The sequence below is a fragment of the Eumetopias jubatus genome, unplaced genomic scaffold (genome assembly GCF_037043125.1).
Source record: "Eumetopias jubatus isolate StellerSeaLion01/CBP00866 unplaced genomic scaffold, mEumJub1_p1.0 scaffold_1, whole genome shotgun sequence".
Taxonomy (NCBI): Eukaryota; Metazoa; Chordata; class Mammalia; order Carnivora; family Otariidae; genus Eumetopias; species Eumetopias jubatus.
This window is the reverse complement of record NW_028274807.1, coordinates 57,505,890-57,529,484: the sequence shown is the minus strand read 5'-3', so window position 1 is coordinate 57,529,484 and position 23,595 is coordinate 57,505,890. Positions and strand designations below refer to the sequence as shown.

The 23,595-nt window shown below is 38.4% G+C and overlaps 2 protein-coding genes across 7 annotated transcripts in view; both read right to left on the bottom strand.

Moving 5' to 3' along the window:
* Positions 1-1,059: 1,059 nt before the first annotated feature.
* ABHD10 (abhydrolase domain containing 10, depalmitoylase) lies at positions 1,060-16,259 on the bottom strand. 2 transcript variants are annotated; one of them, XM_028110716.2, is made up of 5 exons: positions 16,039-16,259; positions 12,457-12,640; positions 7,443-7,554; positions 6,992-7,129; positions 1,060-2,153 (listed from the first exon to the last, which is right to left on the bottom strand). In XM_028110716.2, the coding sequence occupies exons 1-5, from the start codon at positions 16,175-16,177 to the stop codon at positions 1,809-1,811; spliced, it is 918 nt and encodes a 305-aa protein (XP_027966517.2). In that variant the 5' UTR covers positions 16,178-16,259; the 3' UTR covers positions 1,060-1,808. The 2 variants fall into 2 exon arrangements, with proteins under 2 accessions (XP_027966517.2, XP_027966518.2); XM_028110717.2 differs by lacking the exon at positions 6,992-7,129.
* Positions 16,260-20,274: 4,015 nt separating this feature from the next.
* The window catches only part of PHLDB2 (pleckstrin homology like domain family B member 2), a 114,129-nt gene continuing 110,808 nt past the window's right edge, over positions 20,275-23,595 (bottom strand). For all 5 annotated transcript variants that reach the window (XM_088026875.1, XM_088026864.1, XM_028110648.2 and 2 more), the window contains 2 exons: positions 21,031-21,116; positions 20,275-20,415 (listed from right to left, as the gene is read on the bottom strand). In XM_088026875.1, the coding sequence (XP_087883001.1) occupies positions 20,275-20,415; positions 21,031-21,116 (227 nt within the window). The remainder of the gene's footprint in view (positions 20,416-21,030; positions 21,117-23,595) is intronic.

The following is a 23,595-nucleotide window of genomic DNA, read 5'->3' as shown; positions in this document are numbered from 1 at the left end:
AAGGAAAAAGACACATGAGGTGACGTCTGGGGAAATGAGGCATAAGTTTCAAGAATTCTCTCCCAGTGGTCATGCCACATGAGCTGAAATTCCCCCAGTAGTAAGTTGTGACAATACGCGTGAAATGTTGTCCACCAGGCAAGCTTGTGCGATTCAGTGCCCAGGTACTGGGAGCTGGTCACTGAGGCAGCCTCTGCCTGGCACCTATCACAGTTCCAGACTCCCAGAGGGAAAGGTGTTCAGCACAAACCATACTGTTCATACATTAGAGACAGTTTAGGCATAGTGAGCCCCTTTCGCCCATTCTGGGACTGGTGGAAACCTCCTAAAAGCCAAGTTCCCAGACACCAGCCAAGGGCTCACCTTGTAAGCTGGTCTCTCTGAGGCTAAGCCTCAGAAAGCTATGTTAGCTTTTTTTGGCACAGGAATTTTATCGCAATGATTTTCTCTCTGTATGTTATCAATTTGTTTTACATTGACAGACATAACTTAAGCAGGCTAAATAAAGTCCAACCAAACTTAAAAGCTGAAAGACACCAACTCAGTAATATCAAGGCTCACTACTGTACAAGCCCATTTTAGTTCTTAAAAAACACCTATGTAATAATTGCATTTCATATTTTCTTACTATCTCTGCACTTCAGAAAGCCCTCTGACATAGATGACAGTCACCTGGCTATTTGTACTTAAGGCACATATTAATAGAAAAGGAATGTTTCTGCAGGCAGGCAATAATATATAAAAATTAACTGCCTCTTTAGAATATACTACATCATTAAGATCAAGTCCCCCCATTTAAATGACATATAAGCCAACATTAGGAATGATGTATTTCCTTTATATTACTGTAAAGTCTTGAGCCTTTAAAAAAGGATAACCTTAAGTTCAACTATAACATGCAGAATAGACTATATAAAGTGACAGCCTTACTTTTTGAACTTTATTATGCTTCAGACTTTTTTCTGATCATTTCAGATTTTTTCACTGTCCTATATTTTGTGAATTGCATTTTAAAATCAGAAGCAATTTTACAAATCTCTGTGTATGACCGACACCAAACAAAAGACAAAAAATTCCAGCTTTATTAACAATTCTAAGTAGAAGAGAACACAATTAAGAGCTGTCCCAGTTTAGCAGGTAAACATCTCTTGAATAAAAAAGAAATGTTTTAATTTAAAAAAATGTATAATATGGATAGACCTAGAGGGTATTAGATTAAGTGAAATTAAGTCTGACAGAGAAAGACAAATATGATGTGATTTCACTTATGTGTGGAACCTAAAAAGCAAAACAAAGCAGAAACAGACCCATATATACAGAGAACAAACTGGTGGCTGTCGGAGAGGGGGGGCATAAACCAAAATAAGTGAAGGGGAGTGGGAGGTCCAGGCTTCCAGCTACAGACTAAGTCGCAGGGATGAAACCTACCGCACAGGGAACAGAATCAATGGTACTGTAATAGCGCTGCACCGTACAGACAGCAGGTACGTCTGTGGTGAGCAGAGCGGAACATATAGAGCTGTTCAATCACTATGTTGTACATCTGAAACTATTATATAACACTGATGTGCAACTATACTTCTATTAAAAAAAGCCAAGGATTGAAGGAAGGAGAAAATTTGCCAAACAGCAGCTTGTACTTTCTTCACAATTTGTATCATTTGTATTATACATCATTAAATAAATACTCGTGTGATATTTACAAAGTAGAGACAAGAGGAAAAAACCTAAGTATCAGGTCTTTCATTTGTTATCCCTCTGCCAATCTTCTGGATCCATGAGTTTACATACCAACTAATAATGTGATTCTAGTTAACTACAGTTGAAAGCTTATCAATTAAGTCATCAATAGTGTAAACAAGGAGTTGAATGTCTGCTTTTTCCTTCATTCGATGATCACTATGTTTCCGGAGGATGACATCTACATCTGTGCTGACCACTCGGTCAGCAACCTGTATGGATGTATGCCAAGGCACGATGTCATCTTTCATGCCATGGAGCAATCGTATGGGGCAGTTCACTGGGATAGGGCTATGTAACAAGCAGTGGTGTTCGGCTTCCTTAATGAAACTATACTGAATGTGATAAATTCCATCTTCACTGTACCTTGATGGCATGGCCCACACGCCTTTTATCTCTACTTCCTTTTTGACCTATTGGGGAAAATGAGGAAAATAAATGTATGCAACACTAACACACACAATAGTCTTAAACAGTCTAAGAAAAGCAGTCCTAGAAGAGGAGGAAAAAAAGAGATAAAAATGTAATAATGCTAATTATCAATAAATAAACACTATGCAAGGTACCATGACAGGCACTTTACACATAGTATCTCATAAGATCCGGATAAAAATTGTTATTGCATTTTTACAAAAGAGGGTATTAGAGCCCAGAGAAGTTAAATTTCACGTTTAAAACTGAAAGGTAACAACTCTCATAGCTAGGATTCAAACTTAGATTTAGCTTCATCAGGTAACATCTTAAATCAGGTGCCGCTTCACCCCAAATGAAAGGGAAAACAAAGGGGAGAAAATCATTCATAATATATAAAACCAAATCGTAGGAATAACAATTGTTTAGATTTCAAAAGCACAAAATAACACAGTAGTTACTCTGGCACAATCAAACATAGAATTTCAGGCTAGGGGTGCCTGGGTGGCTCAGTCAGTTAAGGTCGTGATCCTGGGGTCCTGGGATTAAGCCCCGTGTCAGACTTCCAGCTCAGTGGGGAGTCTGCTTCTCTCTCTCCCTCTGCCTCTCCCCCTGCTTGTGCTCTCTCTCTTGCTCTCTCTCAAATGAATAAATAAAATCTTAAAAAAAAAAAAGAATTTCAGGCTAAATGTTACCAAAAAAAAAGCACTATTTTTGCCTTCCAGAGTCCTAGGGAATGAGAAAAAAATGTGTTTCTTTGGAAGACAATGAAGTCTTCCAAATACTTCCTGAAAACTGAACAAGGAAATCACTTCCACACTTATTCCCTTAAGATGAAACACTGGGTATCTTTTGATTCTTGAAGAATTTTTACTTTTTAGATTATAATTTGTCTTAAATAATTTTTTTAAAGATTTTATTTATTTATTTGAGAGAGAGAGAGAGCACAAGCAGGGGGAAGGGCAGAGGGAGGGAGAGAAGCAGGCTCCCCACTGTGCAGGATCCCGGATCACAGGACCCTGGGATCATGACCTCAGCCGAAGGCAGACACTTAACCGACTGAGCCACCCAGGCACCTCTTAAAATTTTTTTCTAATTATAGTAACGTATAGTCATCATAGAAAACATGGGAAATATAGAAATTATAAAAAGAAGTAATCACATATAATCCCACCTCTTGGATACAACAACCATTAGTATTCTGGCTCATTTCCTTCCAGTATTTTTCTCCATGTATTTGGTTTTATGTACGTAATACATAAAACGGATATCTATTACACATTCATATAGAGTTTTCTACATTGCTTTACTTCTACATAATATCTGGGTTTTAAAAAATTCTATGAAGTTTTCAAAGGTTGCACAGTAGTCCATTATACTGGATCTATGCTAATTAACTATTTCCACACTGCTGGGTACTTCCATGAACATCTTGAGCATAAAGATTTATCTGTATATAATAAATTATTTGGAAGTATTATCAGAACTTTAACTAATATATCAAGATGTAAATATTTTTAAGGCTCTGCAACCGTATCATATTAAGGGCATTTCTGACTAGAAAAACAGGTGGACATCTTATCAAAAATAAAGAAAAATATAAGGAAAGAAAAACCAAATATAATATATTGAAAATTTTGTATTTAAACTTTCAGTGAAGAGGGGCGCCTGGGTGGCTCAGTTGGTTAAGCGACTGCCTTCGGCTCAGGTCATGATCCTGGAGTCCTGGGATCGAGTCCCCCATCGGGAGTCTGCTTCTCCCTCTGGCCCTCCCAACCCCTATGCTCTCCCTCTCTCAAATAAATAAAATCTTAAAAATAATAAATATATATCCAGTGAAGATATTACGATTTTTCCATGTTTAAAATGTTAATTTACTGCAAATATGAAAGGAGAGCAAGAATTTAAACAATAAAATATGTATGATATAATCTGTATGTATTTAGGCATTTTAATGCATTTTTTAGAATTGCAAAACAATTTACTGATTCAGTGAAAAAGCTGTGTATCTGAAAGCTATACTCCTAAACATGTCTTCAAGTGATTTGAAATTAATGAAATTCTAAAAAACTGTAAGATATATGAATCTATATTAATACCAAGGCATTTTCTTCATTAAAACATGGGAACTGAATATTTAGGGCAAAAATGATATTCAGTGATCCTCAAAGTACTTAGGATAATTACTAAATTTCTAATTTCAGTAATTAGAACTGTTTCATTGGTTATTCGATGAAGTGGAACCGGTGGTAATTACTGAGACGTAATTAAGAACAGCTGCATTTTAAGTATCCCCGTCCCCCACCCAGCTGTTATCTGCCATCGAATTGAATGAATACTGTCCATCTGAAGAACAAACTTCCCTTTCACAGAATGTTATATGTAACTGAACCCTCAAAAACAAAAAGTTCAGAAATAGCAAAAAACACCATTAACCGAAGAAAATGTACACTATACACTAAGTTATACAGCTAGAAGAAACCACAGCAAGGTGATGTGGTTGAGAAGCTTGTGTTCCAAACAGCTGTGCATCCTGTCTGATGGCTTCTAGTGTTCAAAGAAGGAGACATCATTAGAGTCAGTTCCGACACAATAAGCAATGCTGAGTGTTAACAATGCCCGGGCTAAAGATGACAGTAAAAATCACCACTTTCGCTGCCTTGCCATTGTTAGAGCTAGTTGCTTCTGTGAAGAGACAGTGGTCTTAGTGTCCCTGCTCTTCCCATATGCTTTTAAATTAACATGCTTCTATTAACAACCATTTGCTGGTCTGATACAGGATTCGCAAAGACATGCCCTGACTTGCAGGCTTTAGATCTTCTCAGTCACTTAGGGGATACCTGCCATATCCTCCCTGAGTGATGGGGATAGACACACATAAAAAGAAGTGTACAAAGATCCTGTCATCTACCATAACAACAACGAAAAAATTATTTAATCACCTCCTTCCCAATCTGCTATGTTCTTGAAATAATTTCCTACCAGGAGAAACACTATTTAATTGAGTTAGAGGATGGGGTAAAGGGTTCAAAGTTTATATGCAGAAAGATGCAATGGTAGGAGAATTTAGCAGCATGAGAACATTGAGCAACTATGTATGAAAAACAACTAAGAAAACAAACAAAAAATCAGAAATAGGAGGTAAGTACAAAGACCAGCTTTGTAATTTTAGCCCTCAGAGGAAATGACATAAAATCTGCATATGCAGACAATGCCATTTCTTTTCTTTCTTTTTTTTTTTTTTAAAGATTTTATTTGACAGAGAGAGACACAGCGAGAGAGGGAACACAAGCAGGGGGAGTGGGAGAGGGAGAAGCAGGCTTCCCACAGAGCAGGGAGCCCAATGCGGGGCTCAATCCCAGGACCCTGGGATCACAACCTGAGCCGAAGGCAGACACTTAATGACTGAGCCACCCAGGTGCCCCCAGACAATGCCATTTCTTAAGCAGCTGAGAAGAATGTGGACTGAGAAATAAGCTTAGAACAGGTAATATATGGCACTGGTATGTATCAGTGCAGAACTTGAGGCAAAGTCAACCATACTCTACTATTCAAAACCACATACGCTTTTTTCCTTATTTCCTTTCCTCCTCCGTGTGCTCATCCACTCTCCAGAGCGGTGGATCTCCAACTTCACTGGAGGGGCTTGTTAAAACAGATCACTGGGCCGCGCTCCCAGTTTCTGGGGGAAAGCTCAGGAACATGCATTTCTAACAAATTCTCAGGTGATGCTGACGTTGCTGGCCTTGGGACAACACTTTTTGAACCACTACTCGACTGTTTTTTTGTTTTAAAGATTTTATTCATCTATTTGACAGAGAGAGAGAGAGAGAGCACAAGCAGGCAGAGAGGCAGGGAGAGGGAGAAGCAGGCTCTCCGCTGAGCAGGGAGCCCGATGCGGGACTCGATCCCAGGACTCCGGGATCATGACCTGAGCCGAAGGCAGCCACTCAACCGACTGAGCCACCCAGGTGCCCCTCGACTGTTTTTCTTAGATTTTCTGTGCCTCAGTCCTACCAGGATCATAGTCCCACAGGTGACATCTAGATCCTTAGGAAAAAGACATGCAGAGAACTCAACTGGTTGCAAAACAGTAACAAAATATACAAAAATAAACAGCTATGACGCACGATTTCTTTACCCCTGCAGACAACTGAAGTGCTTAAACATATGTCCAATAATGAAGTGTAACAAATAAATTACCTTCATTCATTTTGGAAACCTCATTTCAGTCATGATTTGCTGAAGGGCATGCTAGTAATGAAAAGCACATTTTTTTTTTAAGTGAGAATTAGCAGTAGAAAATAATGCCAACTAGGTGTCTAAGCCAGGAATGGCAAATCTCATCTCCTGTGTGCTAATTCTGATCGACCGATAATGTGTACTTGGAGAGCTCCGCTAAGAAAGGCTCTGAGGCTGCTTTCAGGCTTAAAAAAAGTTTCATAATTGACGAGCCAAGTATAACATGATCATAAGAATAAGTACTATTTCCCATATGCCACAAAGTAAGAATAAGAGGTACAAAAAGAGATCACAATGTATAAGTTAAGTAAATGTCATTAATAAAGAAAATGTTGCAAAAAAAAGAAATTTAAAGTGTGTTTTCATTAACGTGGCTCAAATATTTGGCAGAATGATTTGAAGAGGCTGTGAAAAAAAGGAAACCTTGAACAAGAGACCAGTTAGTTAAAGAAGGCAGAGATTATACACAAAAAGGCAGCTAAGGCAAAAGATGAGCCAGCATAGGAAGTCAAAGTACAGATGACACATGGACGAAAATTCAAAGACAGAGGGAGCAGGAGAATGACAGGAGGTATACGCTAAGGCTGCTGTGACTTACCTCAACAGGAAGCTGACTGAACTGTGTCACTAGGCCATCTACAGCTGCTGCTATACCAATAAGGGCAACAACCTTTTGTGGCCTTGCGATTGCAGCATGAAACATAAGCCATCCACCGAGGCTAGACCCAACTAGTATCTAAAAATAAAAATTTATAGTTTTAAAGAGGAATTTTCTTTTCTGTAAGAGGATTGAGTAATTTATGTATGTACTTTTTTTCTTCTATATCCATTAGCTCCCAGACTTTTAATATTTGGCACAAAGTAGAATTAAAATTATGATTGCAGTGAAAAGTAAAATGCTTACATTTTACGAGAAAGTGAAAATAGAACAATTTTAAATCAAATACCAAAAGTGATGGTTAAACATTTAAACTACTTAATTTTCATAGCTAAAGAAACAGCTAAAAAATCATGAGGTTAGTTAATAATCATATTTAACAAAAAGTCACCTGTGGCCCTTCAGCTAAGTCATCAATTATAGAAAGAACATCTTTTCTCCATCTTCCCACTGTGCATTCTTGTAAGTTGCCATCTGAATTTCCAACTCCAGAGTAATCAAACCTAGAGAAAGGGAAAACAAATCTATATCTAGATATCTATGTTTGTTTCTCTGATTTTTAAGGAAGACAGCATATTTATCATTATTACAATGCTTAAAATATATTAAAATAAAACACTGAGGTCAATACATATTTCAGCAGACCCTACTGGCATAACCTTCAAATATCGCCTCCATCCACTAACTCTCTCGCCTTCCCCGCCACCAGCGGCGGCTCCACGTCACTATCTCCTCTGCCTGGACCAGCGTGACAGTCTCCGCCTAAGTCTCCTGCCTCCCTTTCCTATCCTTGTAGTCTCTTCCCCATGTCGTCAGTGCTCCTTTTAAAGCAAAAATCACGTCTTGCACAAACCCTCCAAAAACTTTCTATAATCTTTAAATGAAATATGAAGTCCTTACCATCCCGTGGCCTCTGACTACCTCTCTGATCTCGTTTCTTCCTATTGCCTTCCTCCCAACTATATCTTCACTCACTTTCTTGAAGTTAATGGAATACACCACCCATGTTTGTGCCTCGGGAATTTTACATCAGCTGCTCTCTCTACACCTCCAGATATCCACTTTGCTCGCTCCCTCACTTCATTCAGGCCTCAGGCTCCAATGTTACATCCCCAGCGATGCCTTCTGTGACCAACTCAATCCAAAATTGTGCTTCTTTCATCATTCTCGAATTCCTCACCCTGCTTTATTTTCTTCATGGCAGATTCTGCTACTTGACATATAAGAAATGTGACTGTGGTCTGTCTCCCACACTGGAATGGAAGCACCATTTGGGCCTGGACTATTTTGTTCACCACTGCTTTCCCAGTGCCTAGATCAGTACTTTGCATATGGTACGTGCTTAGTATTTACTAAATTAATGAAAGGGAAAAAGGCAAATCAAATTTATGAACACCAGCTCATCCTGTTAGTCTGCTTCTCTTTCCAACTTTCTAGTTCTCCAGGCTCAAAGTCTGTGTGATCTCTGCATTTTCCCTCTCCTTCAAGGCCTCAATTCAACAGATCATGAAGTATACCACACCTGCAGATTGCCTTAAACCTCAGTGCCTGGGTAAGCCTTTCGTAATGCTGAGTCTTTGCATGCGGTCCCACTGCCTGGAAAGCCTTCCTTCCCCACCCAAACTCCTACTCATTAAGTCAAGGCACTTCCTTTGAGGCACTTTCTTTGACATACACGCGCCGCTTACTACCATCAGTCACTTTCTTTTGTATGTACTCACTCAACACTTTTTGTATTATGTTGTAATCAAGTTTCAAATGTTTGTCTGACTACAATGTCAGTTCTGCAAGAGCAGACCATTTTATTCAAATCTTTTTTTTTTCCAGGGTACGGAACGCTGCCCCCCCCATCCTCGCTCACTCCCTCTCATTTCTTCTCATTCATCTCTCTCTGCAATTTGGTAAGACCACTATCACGCTACAAAACTGGCCTAGCACAGTAGCCTCCTGTGTTTCTACGACTAGTCCCTCTCCAAACGGATCTACTTGATATCTGTCAGGTTTTTTTCTGCAACATTATATTGACATGGCATAAGCTTCATTGGTTCCCTGTGACATACAACATAAACATTTAGCGTGTCAGCCTGTTTTTACAGACCATTAGCTTCTGGTCATCTTGGATCAACCTTTTATCATTTCATTAGACGCAAATGCCACATTGGGCAAGCTGATCAACTTGCTGTTACTCAGCTGGCTCTCGCTTTCTGTCCTGTTTCATGCCTCATACTGTTCTCTTCACCTGGAGTACCTTCTCCTTTCACCTACACAGCTCATATACTCTTAGAGCTTAGTCCAAATGAACCTTTTTTTGCTGGAGAAACTTCCCAGAAAAGCTGAAGAAAAAATTTCTACCTCATGAAGCTTATATAGAATTCATTTTTAGCAGTTACAATTTTTTACAACCTGCTCTGTAAGACAGTTTGCGTGTGTAGTGCGCCTCGTCATCACTGTGAGACTGACAGATCCTCACGGGGAACACCATTCTTGGTTTGTCTCTGCATTCTTCACAGAGGCGAGGCATATAAGCCTCATACACTGAGTATCACAACACATACTAAATAAATAAAAGTGGAAGATAAAAGTCAAAAGAATCACTTTATTCAAATTTCAAGCTTTCATGTTTTGTTTACTCTTCAAATCTGGTGAAAACTAATCCTAGTGTTTTTAGTGTACACGTAAGAATATATATGAGATATATAGCATATAACATTTTCTTAGGAATTTATAAATCCTGGAGAAAGAAGAAATAAAAATTTTCTTTAGGTATAAAGTGAAATGATTTGGGACCCATGGGAATTGTGTAACAAGGCTGCTGCTGAAGTCTCGATCAGTTATTACTTCTCGCAATCCAGGGTACATGGCAGACAGACCCAGGAGAAGAGGGAAGACACCAGCCAATCCTCCTTTTCCCTCCCCTGGTGGGCAATCGGGCATCTCTACTTGCTGCATCTTTTACAGCTGCCTTCTAAATATATGATGCAGATGCAGAATACATATAGAGTCCCTCCAAAGAGGGAAAAGTAAACATTTAGTGACACTAAAAAGTATTAAGTAAAAAATACAGTTCACTCTTGTTGAACCCTAATGAAGGCACGGAGACAATTCAAACATATTCAGCTGTTTAGGACTTTAAAACATAGCAACACACTACTGTTCTAGCAGCCTCAACACTCTGGGACATATCCCCAAATCTACAATTAAATATTTTATGACAAATAAATATGAGAGAATACCAGCCCTAAGGCCATGTGCTACATTCCTGAGCTCTGACTCAATCTTATGTTAGGCAGGGTGACAGGACTTCAAGAAACCACTTTCCTATAGCCATATGTACCACTTCTTGTACAATATACAAAACTAACTATTTCTTCAAGATCCAAGATCTTACAGCCAAAAACACAACAAAAATAAACTGAGGAACTGGTGTATAAATAAAAGATAAAATCTCCTATAACAAGCTAAAATGCAATCAATAGTTAATAGTGATTAGATTGCAATGAAGTTTGATAAAAGCAAATAAAAAGGAATTTGGTTAAATTAAAATTTTATAGTGAAGGGCTATACTTCTGTAAGGTTTATAAAATATATTTTGGCTATGTTTTAACACAGTACCACTTAATGGTCTGTACACATTATAATTCAATCGTGTTCATTTACCTTTAAAAAATGTATTTCATATGTATCCAAAATGCAGAAAACCTAGAGATGTCATGCCTTATAGGGAGATAGGAACTGGTTACAGTGCTCATAGTCTCAATTTAAATTCAAGAACCAGTAAAATGGTGATTTCTTGATTCAAATTCTTTTGGGGACAAAAAGAATGATGGCAATTTTTCTGATATTATCATGCTTTGATCCGGGTAGTGCTCCTTCCCGTATAGCTCTTCCTTCTTACCCACATCTGAACTATCCTTCAGTGTGCCTTTATGAAGTATTTTTTATCCACTTCAATCCTCAGTTTTCTCTCACTTTGTGCAATTAAGTATACTGTTCTTTTGACACAATCACATTCTGATGAGTATTTTTGCTCAATTTCTCATATGTATTTTATCTTGTGTTTCCCCAACCTGATAAGAACAATGGCCATGTTTTAGAATTCGCTGCGTATTTTACGGCACCCAGCAATAGTACTAGAAAGTCTACTTGGAAAAGATAGTCCAGTCTTCAGAATAACAGTTAAGTCAGTGCAGATTTTTAAAAGTTCTGAGCATGAAAATAAAACCACTCAGTTAATATGATAAAAGGAGTAACACTAAATCCATATAATTGACATAATCTCAGCTAATATATTGAATAAAATCTGTAAGTTTTGTTTTTAAAATTTATTTACTATCTTATTTTTGAAAGATATATTTTCTAGACCCACTGAGTGAATGTTAGTGAAACTACTAACAATTTAGATGAACACATTTTTAGGCTGTTAGTGATAGAAAGGATTCAGAAACTATCTTTAGTTCAACCTGCCCTTTTTTTATGATGAAGAAAACAGGTCCAGTGTTTATCAGCTGACTCATCTTATCACAGTTATTGCTGGAACTGATTCTAGTACCTATATTTCTTGCATCCCAGGCCAGTGTTCTTTCTACTAAACCATACTATCTCTTCTGGCAAATTAGGCACTATATAAATGATTGTTACAGGTACACAAACCCAATAACAACAATGTAAGCACATTGTTTTACTAAAATAATTATCAGTATGAAATACTGGGAACCGTGATACCAAATTTTGGTTAAACAACACATATCTTCTCTATTTATGCTTCTACATATTCACCTACAGGAGTGAGGGGAAAGAGAAACCTCAGTGGAAAGGTGAATTATACAATACTAATTTTTGAATACTTTATTTTTTTATAGGGGCGTGGAAAGCCAATGAAAATACTAAGCCAGAGAAATATATTTAGGAGTTAGAGACTACACTTAAAACCAAGGGGAAGAATGGGCTCAATAGGAAGAGGATGGGAAATGAGAACCTAAAAGATCCCAGGTAAGAGACATGAAAAATATACAATATTCTTAAATACATATTTTAAAAGTAGAGTTATAAAGAGTGGCCAAATAAAAGCCTTTAAGTCCCCAGTGGAAAACCACAATATAATTACATTACAAGAAAGCCAACTACTATTATTGGTTTGCTGTCCTGTTGGATTATTCTATCTAGAATTTAGTTACCACTAGTTTCCTTTCCTGCCAGCATTGTCAGGGTGGCACAAAGACCATTAAAAAAGGTCTTTTAAAGGTTGCATTTATGATAGCCCTAAATCACAAGGTTAAAGTTTACAGACCATTAAAATAGGTTAATCCATAAAAACACTGGCATTTGCTTTAACTGGTTAGAGCAGAAATAATTCTGTTGCCATGCTAAATGGTAGTAGTATTTTCTCTGAAATGCATTGTTCCTACCTTATATAGGCGTGACCTAGAGATTTGCAAAACTCTTCAATCGCCAATGCTTTTGTACCATTCATATTAGAAATATAGCCAGGGATGAAGATAACTCCTGGACTTTTGCCTTTTAGCTTCTTATAAGCCAGGTTTGGAAGGTCTGGTCGACTAAGGAAAGAGACTGATGTCTTTTGTCTGCAAGCTAAACAAAGTACACAAAACATAAACTACAGTTCACAAATACTGTTTTTGGAAAACCATATACAATTGACCCTTGAACAACATGAGGGTTGGGGTGCTAACCTCCCACATAGTCAAAAATCTGCGTGTAACTTTTTTAAAAATTTTTTATTGTTATGTTAAACACCATATATTACATCATTTGTTTTTGATGTAGTGTTCCATGATTCATTGTTTGTTCATAACACCCAGTGCTCCATGCAGAATGTGCCCTCTTTAATACCCATCACCAGGCTAACCCATCCCCCTACCCTCCTCCCCTCTAGAACCCTCAGTTTGTTTTTCAGAGTCCATCATCTCTCATGGTTCGTCTCCCCCTCTGACTTACTCCCCTTCATTCTTCCTCTCCTGCTATCTTCTTTTTCTTTTTTCTTAAAATATGTTGCGTTATTTGTTTCAGAAGTACAGATTTGTGATTCAACAGTCTTGCACAATTCACAGCGCTCACCGTAGCACATACTCTCCCCAATGTCTATCACCCAGCCACCCCATCCCTAAAAATCTGCGTGTAACTTTTGACTCCCCCAAAACTTAACTACTAATAGCCTACTGTTGATTGGCGGCCTTACCAATAACATAAACAGTTGATTAACACATATTTTGTATGTCGTATATATTACATATCATATTCTTACAACAAAGTAGGCTAGGGAAAAGAAAATGTTAAGAGAATCATACAGAAAATATATTTACAGTAGTGTACTGTATTTATGGAAAAAAAAAAACAATGTATAAGTGGACCTTTGCAGTCAAACCCATATTGTTCAAGGGTCAATTGTATATTTTCAATCTTAGCTTTCTTAACTTGTCAAATTGATGTCAAAACTACTTCCATTTAAGAGGAAAAACAAAGACTTGTACTAAAATCACAAGCCTATGCATGGTATTTTCTGAACTCATATCAAAATCAGTGCCTTTGAGCAAGGTCCAATCTTGATTCTTCCAAAATATGCAATGAGGAGGAAATTTCAAGGCAATAAAAGATAAAGACTTGTAAAAAATGTTTTCCTGTTGCTGCTGTATCATCTGTCCTAAATAGTATCAATCAACGTTCAGATTTCTCTATACCAGTTTTAGCCTTCTCTTGTGAGATTTTTTTAATTTTTTCAATGTTTGAGGAGTTTCACATCCTCTACTTTTTGTCAGGGAGGGGGAGAAACAAGTCTGGTCTGCCCTTGAGAAACTGTTCCAAAGGTGGGGCTGCTGGTGTGCCACTTTTACTACTGGCTCCCTCGCCACCCACAGATTCATGGGCTATGGTAATAGCCAATCATGACTCTTTATCAGCTGAGATGGCTTCAGTGAGCAGTTTCTTTACAAGTGACCTTGAATAATTTATAATAGTACCATTTTTGGAAAAAGATTTCTCACAGGGCTCTGCAATCACTATGTGTTTTATTTGTTGGTTTGGCTTTTTGTGAATGCTACACAGATCTTCATGCAATTTAAGTACAATAGTACAACTGGCAAACTTTACAAGGTTACTCATTGTTTCATTGTTTTTGAAGTTTTTTCCTACCATAAAATCTATACTTGCTCTTAAAAAAAAGTAAAAAGATATTTAAAAGAACATTAAGTCATTTATAATCCCATCTCCTCCTTCCAGAGAAATTAGGTTTGTGGGGCGTCTGGGCGGCTCACTCGGTTGTGTCCAACTCTTGATTTCTGCCCAGGTCATGATCTTGGGTGTGAGATGAAGCTCCGCATCCGGCTCCGTGAAGAGCACAGAGTCTGCTTGGGATTCTCTCTCTCGCTCTCCCCCCACCCCCCATCCCCCCCATCCCCCGCACACACACACAAGACACACATTCCTGCTTTCTCAATAAATAAATAAATCTAAAAAAAAAATGTTTGTGTATTTCCTTACAGTCTTCCTGGACTAACAAAATCTCTTATAGTAAATGAAACCTTCCTCTCCTTTATTGTGGCCAATGAAAACATCTCGGCCCCCTCCACGAGAGTTGATAAAAGCTTCCTTCATTTTGGATTTGAGGTTTTTTTTTTTTTTTTTTTAAAGTAGGCTCTATGCCCAGGTAGGGCTTGAACTCACGAACCTGAGGTCAAGAGTCCTACACTCTATCAACTGAGCCATCCAGGCAGCCTGAGAAGTTGAATTTTTAAAAACTGAATTGAAGGCGTAAAGCTATCCTTATTACATAGAAGTGTGTTTCAAAGTTTCAGTGTATAGTGAAATATGCCAAATTTAAAACTTTTAGCGAAAACCAGGGCTAGTAGGGGCCAGTTACGTTGGTTGGTAGACTGTATTTGCAAAAATGTCAACTTCCAATTTCCTTAGCTCAGCACTCAAAAAATCCCTCCTATCCTCTTCTTGATATTACTTCCCCAAACAGGAATTTCTTCTGGAGACAATTACAATTTACTTCATCTTGGTGAGTTGTAAGAGGACAGACAGGTTCTTAACATTACACCCATTATCCTACAAAGATGAGCTCAAAGGCTGATGCGTTAAGTTCTCAACGATGTGCCAAATAGATGAAAGAGTATTACAATCTAGTTAATGAACTGACATACCATACTTCGATAGAGGAACTTACATATAACAAGCCTTTAGGTTGTATAGAATTAAATGTAAGTTAAGCTGATTATATACATTTAAAAATTTTAACTAAAACAAAGGGTATCAGCAATGACGTTTCTATTCCAAGCACAGTGCACCTGACAGCTTGTATGGCAAAGGTGTAAACAACAAAACCGGAGAATAAAAAGACACAATTCAGAAAGACAGACTATATATGCTGAGGGTAGGGTGGTACGGAGAAGAATCAAAGACAAGATAAAGAAAACATTCAGATGCTCTCATTTTTGGTCCAAATTCTAGTTTCCTTTGTTGAGTAATGATTATGGTTTTCACTGAGCCGGGAGCATCGAGAAGGCAAAATCAGAAATTAGGCTTGATGGCGGCGTCTACACTTTTGCAACAAAAAAGTCCATATCGTAAATTCCCTCAAGTGAAACAAAGGCAGGTCTAAGCATCCTAAGAGTCAAGATTTGTAAACCCCTTAGACCCGAAGAGAAAAGAAAGAAAAAGCAACTAATAAACGCACATCTTAATATTTCCTAGGGTTGGCGCTTAACGCGCGGGGAGGCAGGCAGGGAGTAGAATCCTGAAAACGGCAGAGCGGAAAACGCCAGCAAGGGCCCGGGCTGTGCAGGATACCCGGGGGCCAGGAAGAGGTCTTCTTACTGCCTTCACCAGAATTGTTGAAAGCGCCTAAAACTGGGGTACTGAGAATGGGAGAAGAGCATTTTGAAATAGGGCGCCAAAAACGCACTAGACAGGAACGGACTGAACCCGATATTCGAAAGAACGCGTACTTCTCCCGCCTTTCGGACACTGACCTGGGAGCCACAGCGGCGTCCCCTCGGGCTTCCTGGCGAGTAACGCGGTGAGGCCACGGTGGAAGCCGAAGACTGCCGCTTTGCTCCACCTCCGACAAGGTACCCAAGCGCCCAGAGCCGCCATGCCCACTCCGGCCATCTTCCCAGCGGCCCCTGAGCACCGGCCAGACCCACAGAGTCCCTCAGTGCACAATAACTGAGGCTGCGCGTGCGCCGCCAGCCGGAAGCCCGGACTTGCTAAAGACAACCCCGGGAGAGTAGCACCAGAGAGCGCACATGCGCAGAGCGTCGTCGCGCTGGCCCTCCTCTCGCTATTGGACAGTTGATTCTCTCATTTTTTGCCTTTGATGCTGCAGAATGTTTTGAGTGACTTCAGTAGGCGACTTTTTCAATGGGCAGATAGATATTCCGTGGCTGGAGGCGCCGAGAGAACGCGTATCCAACGCTCCTAGATAGGAAACCGTCTCACCATCCCGAGGACACTAGGGAGCGAAAGCATAAGATGCTAGCTAGCTAGGCTGCTTGCATTACAACTCGCTCTCCCGCCCCGACAGTTTTAAGCTGTACCGGAAATGCTTCCAAGATCTGACCTTAATCCTGCTTGCAGAAATACCCGGAGTGGACTCGCTCACGGCTCCTTCGTTTTTTGCTCTAGCTCTTTGTATGCCTGACAATTGAATTTTGGAATTATTCCGTCCCCTGTCATATGTTAATGTGCAAAAATAAATCCCAGTAGATAAACGATCTCAACGGAAGAATAAAATTGAGAGGATTTAAATACACTGAGCATATTTCATAGTTTGGGGAAAGAAGGGACTTTCTTAAGCAAGATATGAAACAAAATCATAAAAAATAAAAATGTATATGAATTTCAACTTTTTGAATGGCAAAAGTCATCTTGAGTCAAATGAGAGTCTAGAAAAAACTGATTTTACAGCACAGATAACAGAACAATAATACTTCTATTCAGCCTGCTCCTAGAAATAAGGGGAAAAACCTATAATTTCAATAGAATTGGTCGATGGCTGTGAATAGGGAGTTCATATGTAAAGATGTTCAACTTCACTAATTGAAAAATATGAATTGAAAAAACGTTATTTTTCTCAGGCATCAGATTCGCAAAAATTAAAAAGAGCAACTATTGGCAAGGATGCTGGGAAACTGGCACTCGTATAGGGTTGGTAGGAGGGTTAATTGCTAAACTTTTCTGGCAGGTAATCTCACCACACCTATTAGGGTTTAAATTATGCATCATTTTCAATGTCCTTGACCCAGTGGCCCCAGTTTGTGACTCTCCTGTAGAAAACAACACTAGTTCATAAGGAGGCATATTATCAGCTACATCACCATTTTTAGAAGGAAGCAGAAGAAAAAATGGAATAGTCAATAATAGAAAAATGGTTGAATAAATTGTACAAGAGTTTCTGAATTCTAGCTCTGGCACCCTTCAAATTAATCCTGGGGGTGTCAAGCATCCACAAGTAAGATCTTTTTTTCTACTTCAGGCTACTGTGGTTGGTATAATACTTAAGTAAAGTCAGTTTACTATGTTGGTCATAAATTTTGGAGCAATGATTGATGCTAGAGTTAAAGGCAAAGTTTGGATACAGTGAATCCAGCCTATCTTTGGAGTCTTGAGAACCTGTCTTATTGGAACATACTGAAAAAGTTAGTTAAATAAAAATTAAATAGATCTTTCTTGGGTGGTGTAGTGCCAGAAATAGATAGCAAGGAGGGCTGCTTGATTTCAGGTGGCACTCCAAAAGCTGGTGAGCTGTTTTGCCAGTTCTCCATTAGGCCCGTTGTAGACTACAGAGGACGTAAATCAGTAAGGTGATACACAATGCACATCACTTCACTATCCCTTACATCTTAATAATCAACATTTCTCGCTGTGGTTTTTGGATAATTGCAAATATCCTCAATCATTCCTGTCCTTCTTCTCTCCCTTTATTTTTGCAGATCTTCTTACATTTTATGTGCAGCAAAATGAAAAAAAAAAAATCTGCCTTGTCTCCATAATGGGAAAAGCTCCGTACACGGACTGTTCTATCCACCCTTATCAGTATAACAAATCAGGAAACACCTTGGCTAGATCAAGTGAAGATGCTTTACCCACAGTGATGGGCTTGAAGTAAACGAATCTGTTTCCATTCCCACTGTCAATGTTGCCTTCATTAACAGGAATGATAGGACGTATTGTTCAGGGCCATTTCTCTCTCTGAAACCTGCTGCCTTAGCCCAGGGAGACAAATGAGGTCGCTATCAAATAAAGCCCTTAATTCACACCTGCATGATTCTCCCTGCCAGAGAAATAAGCACAGTCCTTGCAATCCCCAGTAATAACTGCATCTTTGCAAAAAGACAGTAAGATGTCAGATTTGTCAGGGGTTATCTCACTTTGTCAGCAACAGGAATGTGACCAGAGAGACTTAGAATTACTTCAATTTATAAAACTACAAATCAAAATATTAGCACACAACAACTTTTGTGGAGATTCACAATTGACTTTTGCTGATTAATCCATCCCCTGTCATGTCACCAATAGGTAACCTTCTAATGAGAGATGAGTTTATTTTCAAATGTGAAATCTGGTCAACATTTTAATCCATACTCAACATATTTTAACACACATTTTAAAAGGTTTACTACATCATGCAAGATATAATGCTGATTAGAATATCTTTATAATCCTATAAAGTACACTACAGACAAGTTACATCTTTACATTACAAAATTTTAGCAATTGCATTTCACTCTTTTAGATCATTACGGGTTTGGGGTGATCTCTGAAAAAACATATTATAAAAATGTCTTTTGCAATCGTGACTTTGTCCTCCACTGTTCAAGTAAAATCATGTGTTATCCAGTTGCAAAATCTTATTATTGGCAACATGTATACATGTATACAAACCACACTGCAAAGTTTTAAAAATTGTACCCCGTCAGGCCTGACAAAGATTTTACAGACACTTCCAATCTAATCATTTAACCCTGTACTAGTAAGCAAAGCCGTTATTTTCTATTTCTATTCATTTGCCAACTTTTAGGAAAGAGTATGTTTATACTTGCAAATACACACAACATGACAAACCAGGATAAAGTTATTTGAAAAACTGTTATAAAAGAGACTTGCCTGAAGTCATTTCATTCAACAAAAATTAATTTAACTCTAAAAAACATAGGCTAAATGTAAAGAAATACATAATAAAATAGTACATTACAAAGAACATTAAGTCGAAGTTCATTTTCCTTTTTATAGAGCTATGCTACTTCTGTAATTGGTCTGTTCTTTGGTGAAAACAGAGCTCTGATTTCATCGTTATGGCACGTGAGGCTGCAATTAACAGGCATGTTCTACAAAAAAGAGGAAACAGACAATCTAAAGGAAATTGGCTGCTGGCTACCTTTATTCTCAGCACTGGAAATGGAGGAATCTTTAGCAAAATATTAAATATTCTCCTTATTTTAAATTGCTCAAAGTGACAGAATGTCTAATAAGATGGCTTCTGTCTAAAACACACAACTTTTTGTTTTTTCTTCTTTTACAAAAAGTGATTTGCTCTCTATGTACAATAGCTTATACCAGTGGTAACTCTTCAGAGTCAACTTTCTAGACAGTTGATGGCATCAAAGTACCATTTTAAAATGTAGAGTAACACTAAATGCGGTTCATCACCTGAAACTACCACTATTAAACAGAAGTCATATCAAGTCTTTGGTGTAGGTGCAGTACTTAATAATTACGGCAAAACTCCTCCTAAAATATATTCCCCTCCAAATCCTTATTTGCTTCTATTTATAAAATAACCTTCAGCAAAATGCTTTTTAAAATACCGGTTGATAACCAATAATGTCAATGCCAATAACTGGGGTGCTAAAATAATTTCATATTTCCAAGTACATACATTTTGTAAACCATTCAGTTTATTTCACCAAAGTAAACAATCGATAAAAATAGTTTATAAGAAATGTTCCTATAAGTGATGCTATTTACCAAAATAGTCGTTTTTTTCTTTTCTCATAGGTGCTTTAATCCTTTTGCTATTTATCATCCAGCTCTGAATTTAAACCCTTTTTTTTCTCTTTTATAAATGACTTTCTATTAATATAAAAGGAGTTCTGAGTATACACAGTGAGAAGGATGGGTCTGTTGGGTCTTTCCATCTGGGATTGAATATGGCTTCATTCTTGTACGAGATTATTGCAGTCAGCCCTGAAGTAGACCGTTATTCACTACAACAAGAAGTGCGTGTAACCTTCTGCCCCAGTAACTATAACATCCATCCAAATCCGCATGGCTTCCGGCGATGGCGCAACCATATAGTAGATTCTGTCGTGCGTCTTGACACTAAAGGTGAGTAATGGATTAGGACTCTAAAAATCAAAAAAGGAAAAGAATGTAAAACAAACATCCTGAAATTAAATGACACAGACATATGTGAGGGCTTCTTCCTCTTTAAAAGTTCTAATTTATAGAACTCTAAATTGGTGTTACTACTGCTCTAGTATAACCTGTAGCCCCACCTCCAACACCTTTCTCAAGATCGACTGTCTTTCCAAACTTTCTGCACAAGAAATATCACACAGAGAGCTCACCAATCAATCTTCTTAGCAGCTACTTTGTAGGTAAAGCTCTAGCCGGGTACCTAGCTGATAGTGGGTGATAAGCGACAGCTTATTCTTAGCGTTACTAAGATTCTTCCTTATAACCAAGGAGTAGCTCCTTTTTAGAACCTCACAAAAAAAAGTCACTTAACAGGGTCTTCTAAATTAATATGACCAGAAGATTTTCTCACTTCACCATGACTTTTTTTCCCCACAAAATATCAGCTGTATTAATTACTTCCATGTTCGCTTTTCTAGAACCATTATGATTATATCAATTGGTTATGTCAAAACAACAAATCTAAATTGCTTGGAGTTCAAAAAACATCTTTTTCCCATTTAATCATGCATTCAAAGGACAGAAATCTGAAAATCAGTGTTTACCTTATTAGCGTTCTTGAGGTGATCATAATACACTTCTTCAATGGCTTGGAAGTATATTACTCCCTTTAATTTAGCTTCATGCTTGTCTGCAATAATAAATAGTGATAAAATACTTTATCACCACTGATGGACTGGAAACATTGTAACTTCAGTATAATTATTAAAATATTTATCTAGGGGCGCCTGGGTGGCTCAGTCGTTAAGCGTCTGCCTTCGGCTCAGGTCATGATCACGGGGTCCTGGGATCGAGCCCCGAATCCCGCTTCTTGCTCTGCGGGAAGCCTGCTTCTCCCTCTCCCATTCCCCCTGCTTGTGTTCCCTCTCTCACTGTCTCTCTCTGTCTCTGTCAAATAAATAAATAAAATCTTTAAAAAAAATATTTATCTAGTTTTTAAATTACCTAAGATTAATTTGGATAATTTAGGTGAAGGCATTAGCCCAGTTCTATACTGAAAAAACAAAAACAAACAAACAAAAAGGAATAATCTGCCCAACCCTCGGGGACTAATTGACTTTGCCCAAGGCTCTCCAGCAAATTTGCAGTCAAGACAACCCAGAACTCTTGACAGTCAGTCAAGTGAGCACACAAAGTATAAACACCACTGACACTGACACAAATTATCTCCTCACATTCTCCAGAACAGTGGTTGTCCCGGAAACATTAGTATGTAGAGCTGTTGTAATGAAATTTGTAAGAAGGGTGTTTTTTGGACATAATTTAAAATAATATTCTACTTATATTCCTTTCCTATGAATTTCTTGTCCAGCATGCTTTTTCTCCTGTTCCCAACAGAGCTTCAATGTCAATAATTTAACATCCTTTCAATGCAGCATTTTCCAAACGGTTTCTAAGATTTCATCAAATTTGCCATAAAAAACAAAAAAAAATGTAAAACGAAACAAAAACAACAAACCAACCAAACCACCAACCAAACAGCATCCCTCTATGATCTAAGAAGTTCTTGAAATATTTTGTAACTTATGCTCAGCAAAGATCATAAATGCATGTGAGCATACTGAAGAATTTTAAAAGCATGGAAGAGGCTGCAAAGAAAGAGACTCTATCATATGCTGCTGGTGGAAGTGCAAATAAGAAAGCTTTGGGAAGGCAGTTTGCGAAAACTGCAAACAGTCCTCTCACTCAGCAATTCCACTCCTCAAACCTTATTGTGTCAGAGCTACTCATGCACATGCACATGGATTTGTGTTCGTTACGGCAGAAGGCTGCAAAAATCTGCTTGAATCTAACAGGGGACTGATTCAATTAGAGACCAGCCATACAGTGGAATCCACACAGCCACTGAAATTCAAGACTAGATCTGTGTGTGCTCATGAGAGAAAAATCTTGAAATACTGTTATGTGAACCAAGTTATGAACAGAGTGAATAATTTGGTCCCAACTGTATTAAAAAAGAACACACATATATACTGGAACATATATATAAATGGAGAAAAGGTCAGAACTTTTGTGACGTGAAAGAGATTTTCATTATACAGACTTCTGTTCTATTTTTAAGAATTTTATTCATGAATGTTTCTGTTTTCAACAACGAAAAGCTAGTCTGAAAAACAACAGCCCTGAGAAGTTCAGTGGAAAATATAAAGCTGTTATAGTACATTTAACTCAGCATTTCCCTAACTTATTTCTTTTCAAAGATTTAATCTATTTATTGAGAGAGAGATAGCAAGAGATAGAGCACAAGTGGGGGTAAAGGAGAAGCAGGCTCCCCGCTGAATAGAGCGCCCGATGTGGCACTCGATCCCACGACCCTGGGATCATGACCTGAACTGAAGGCAGCCGCCCAACCAAGTCACTCAGGCACCCCTTCCCTAACTTATTTGACCATGTTTGACCATGGACCATAGTTGTATGTGTTTGTTTGTTTTGCTCTTCCTCGGGAAACACTGCTTTAATTCATGCCACGGTCAGTGGGTTTCCATCAGTTTCTGTGAAAGAGGTCAGTGTATCTCTCAAATACTCATGGGGAAGGATTCTGCACTATTATTGGGAATACAGCAATATTTCATTTTCTGAAAACAGATGTGAAATAAAATCTGGAGATAAAAGTAACTCTTATCAGTGTTTCAAAGAGGCAGAAAACTGGGGAATGAAACTTTTGTTTGTAGGGCTCTTCCTCTATGAGAAAGAGCTCTAAAAAAATACTGGTCTCACAAGGACGTGGTGAACTAAGAGAATCAATAATGCTATTGTAAACTGACACGAGAAAGCTACTCATTCAGTTTCCATAGCATTATCCCGTCAATTTACAGATATATTTCCTGGGTCTCAGTTTTCTTTAGAGACTCTTCTAAGGGTACTCAGTTAATATAGAGGCCAAGGGCATGATCAGCACAGGGACTTAGGACTCTGTCAGCGCTCATGGTGACAGCTCCTTCACAAATATGGTGCCCATCTACCTCTGTGTCGGCTGAAGGGGTGCAGCGCCTGGGGGGGTCCTGTCCAGCCTGAACTGCGATCTGTATGGCTTCCTGTGGACTGATCTATTACTGCACTTGGTGATGTTTGGGGGGAGTGGGGGTGGGGGTGAGGTGAGCAGACAAGCT

Excerpts from the sequence above, each read along its gene's own strand:
- ABHD10 (XM_028110716.2), bottom strand. The coding sequence starts at position 16,177 with ATGGCCGGAGTGGGCATGGCGGCTCTGGGCGCTTGGGTACCTTGTCGG. Across the intron at positions 12,641-16,038 it reads GACGCCGCTGTGGCTCCCAG|CTTGCAGACAAAAGACATCA; the intron begins GTCAGTGTCCGA and ends TACTTTGTTTAG. Across the intron at positions 2,154-6,991 it reads TCAGTCAGCTTCCTGTTGAG|GTCAAAAAGGAAGTAGAGAT; the intron begins GTAAGTCACAGC and ends TTTCCCCAATAG.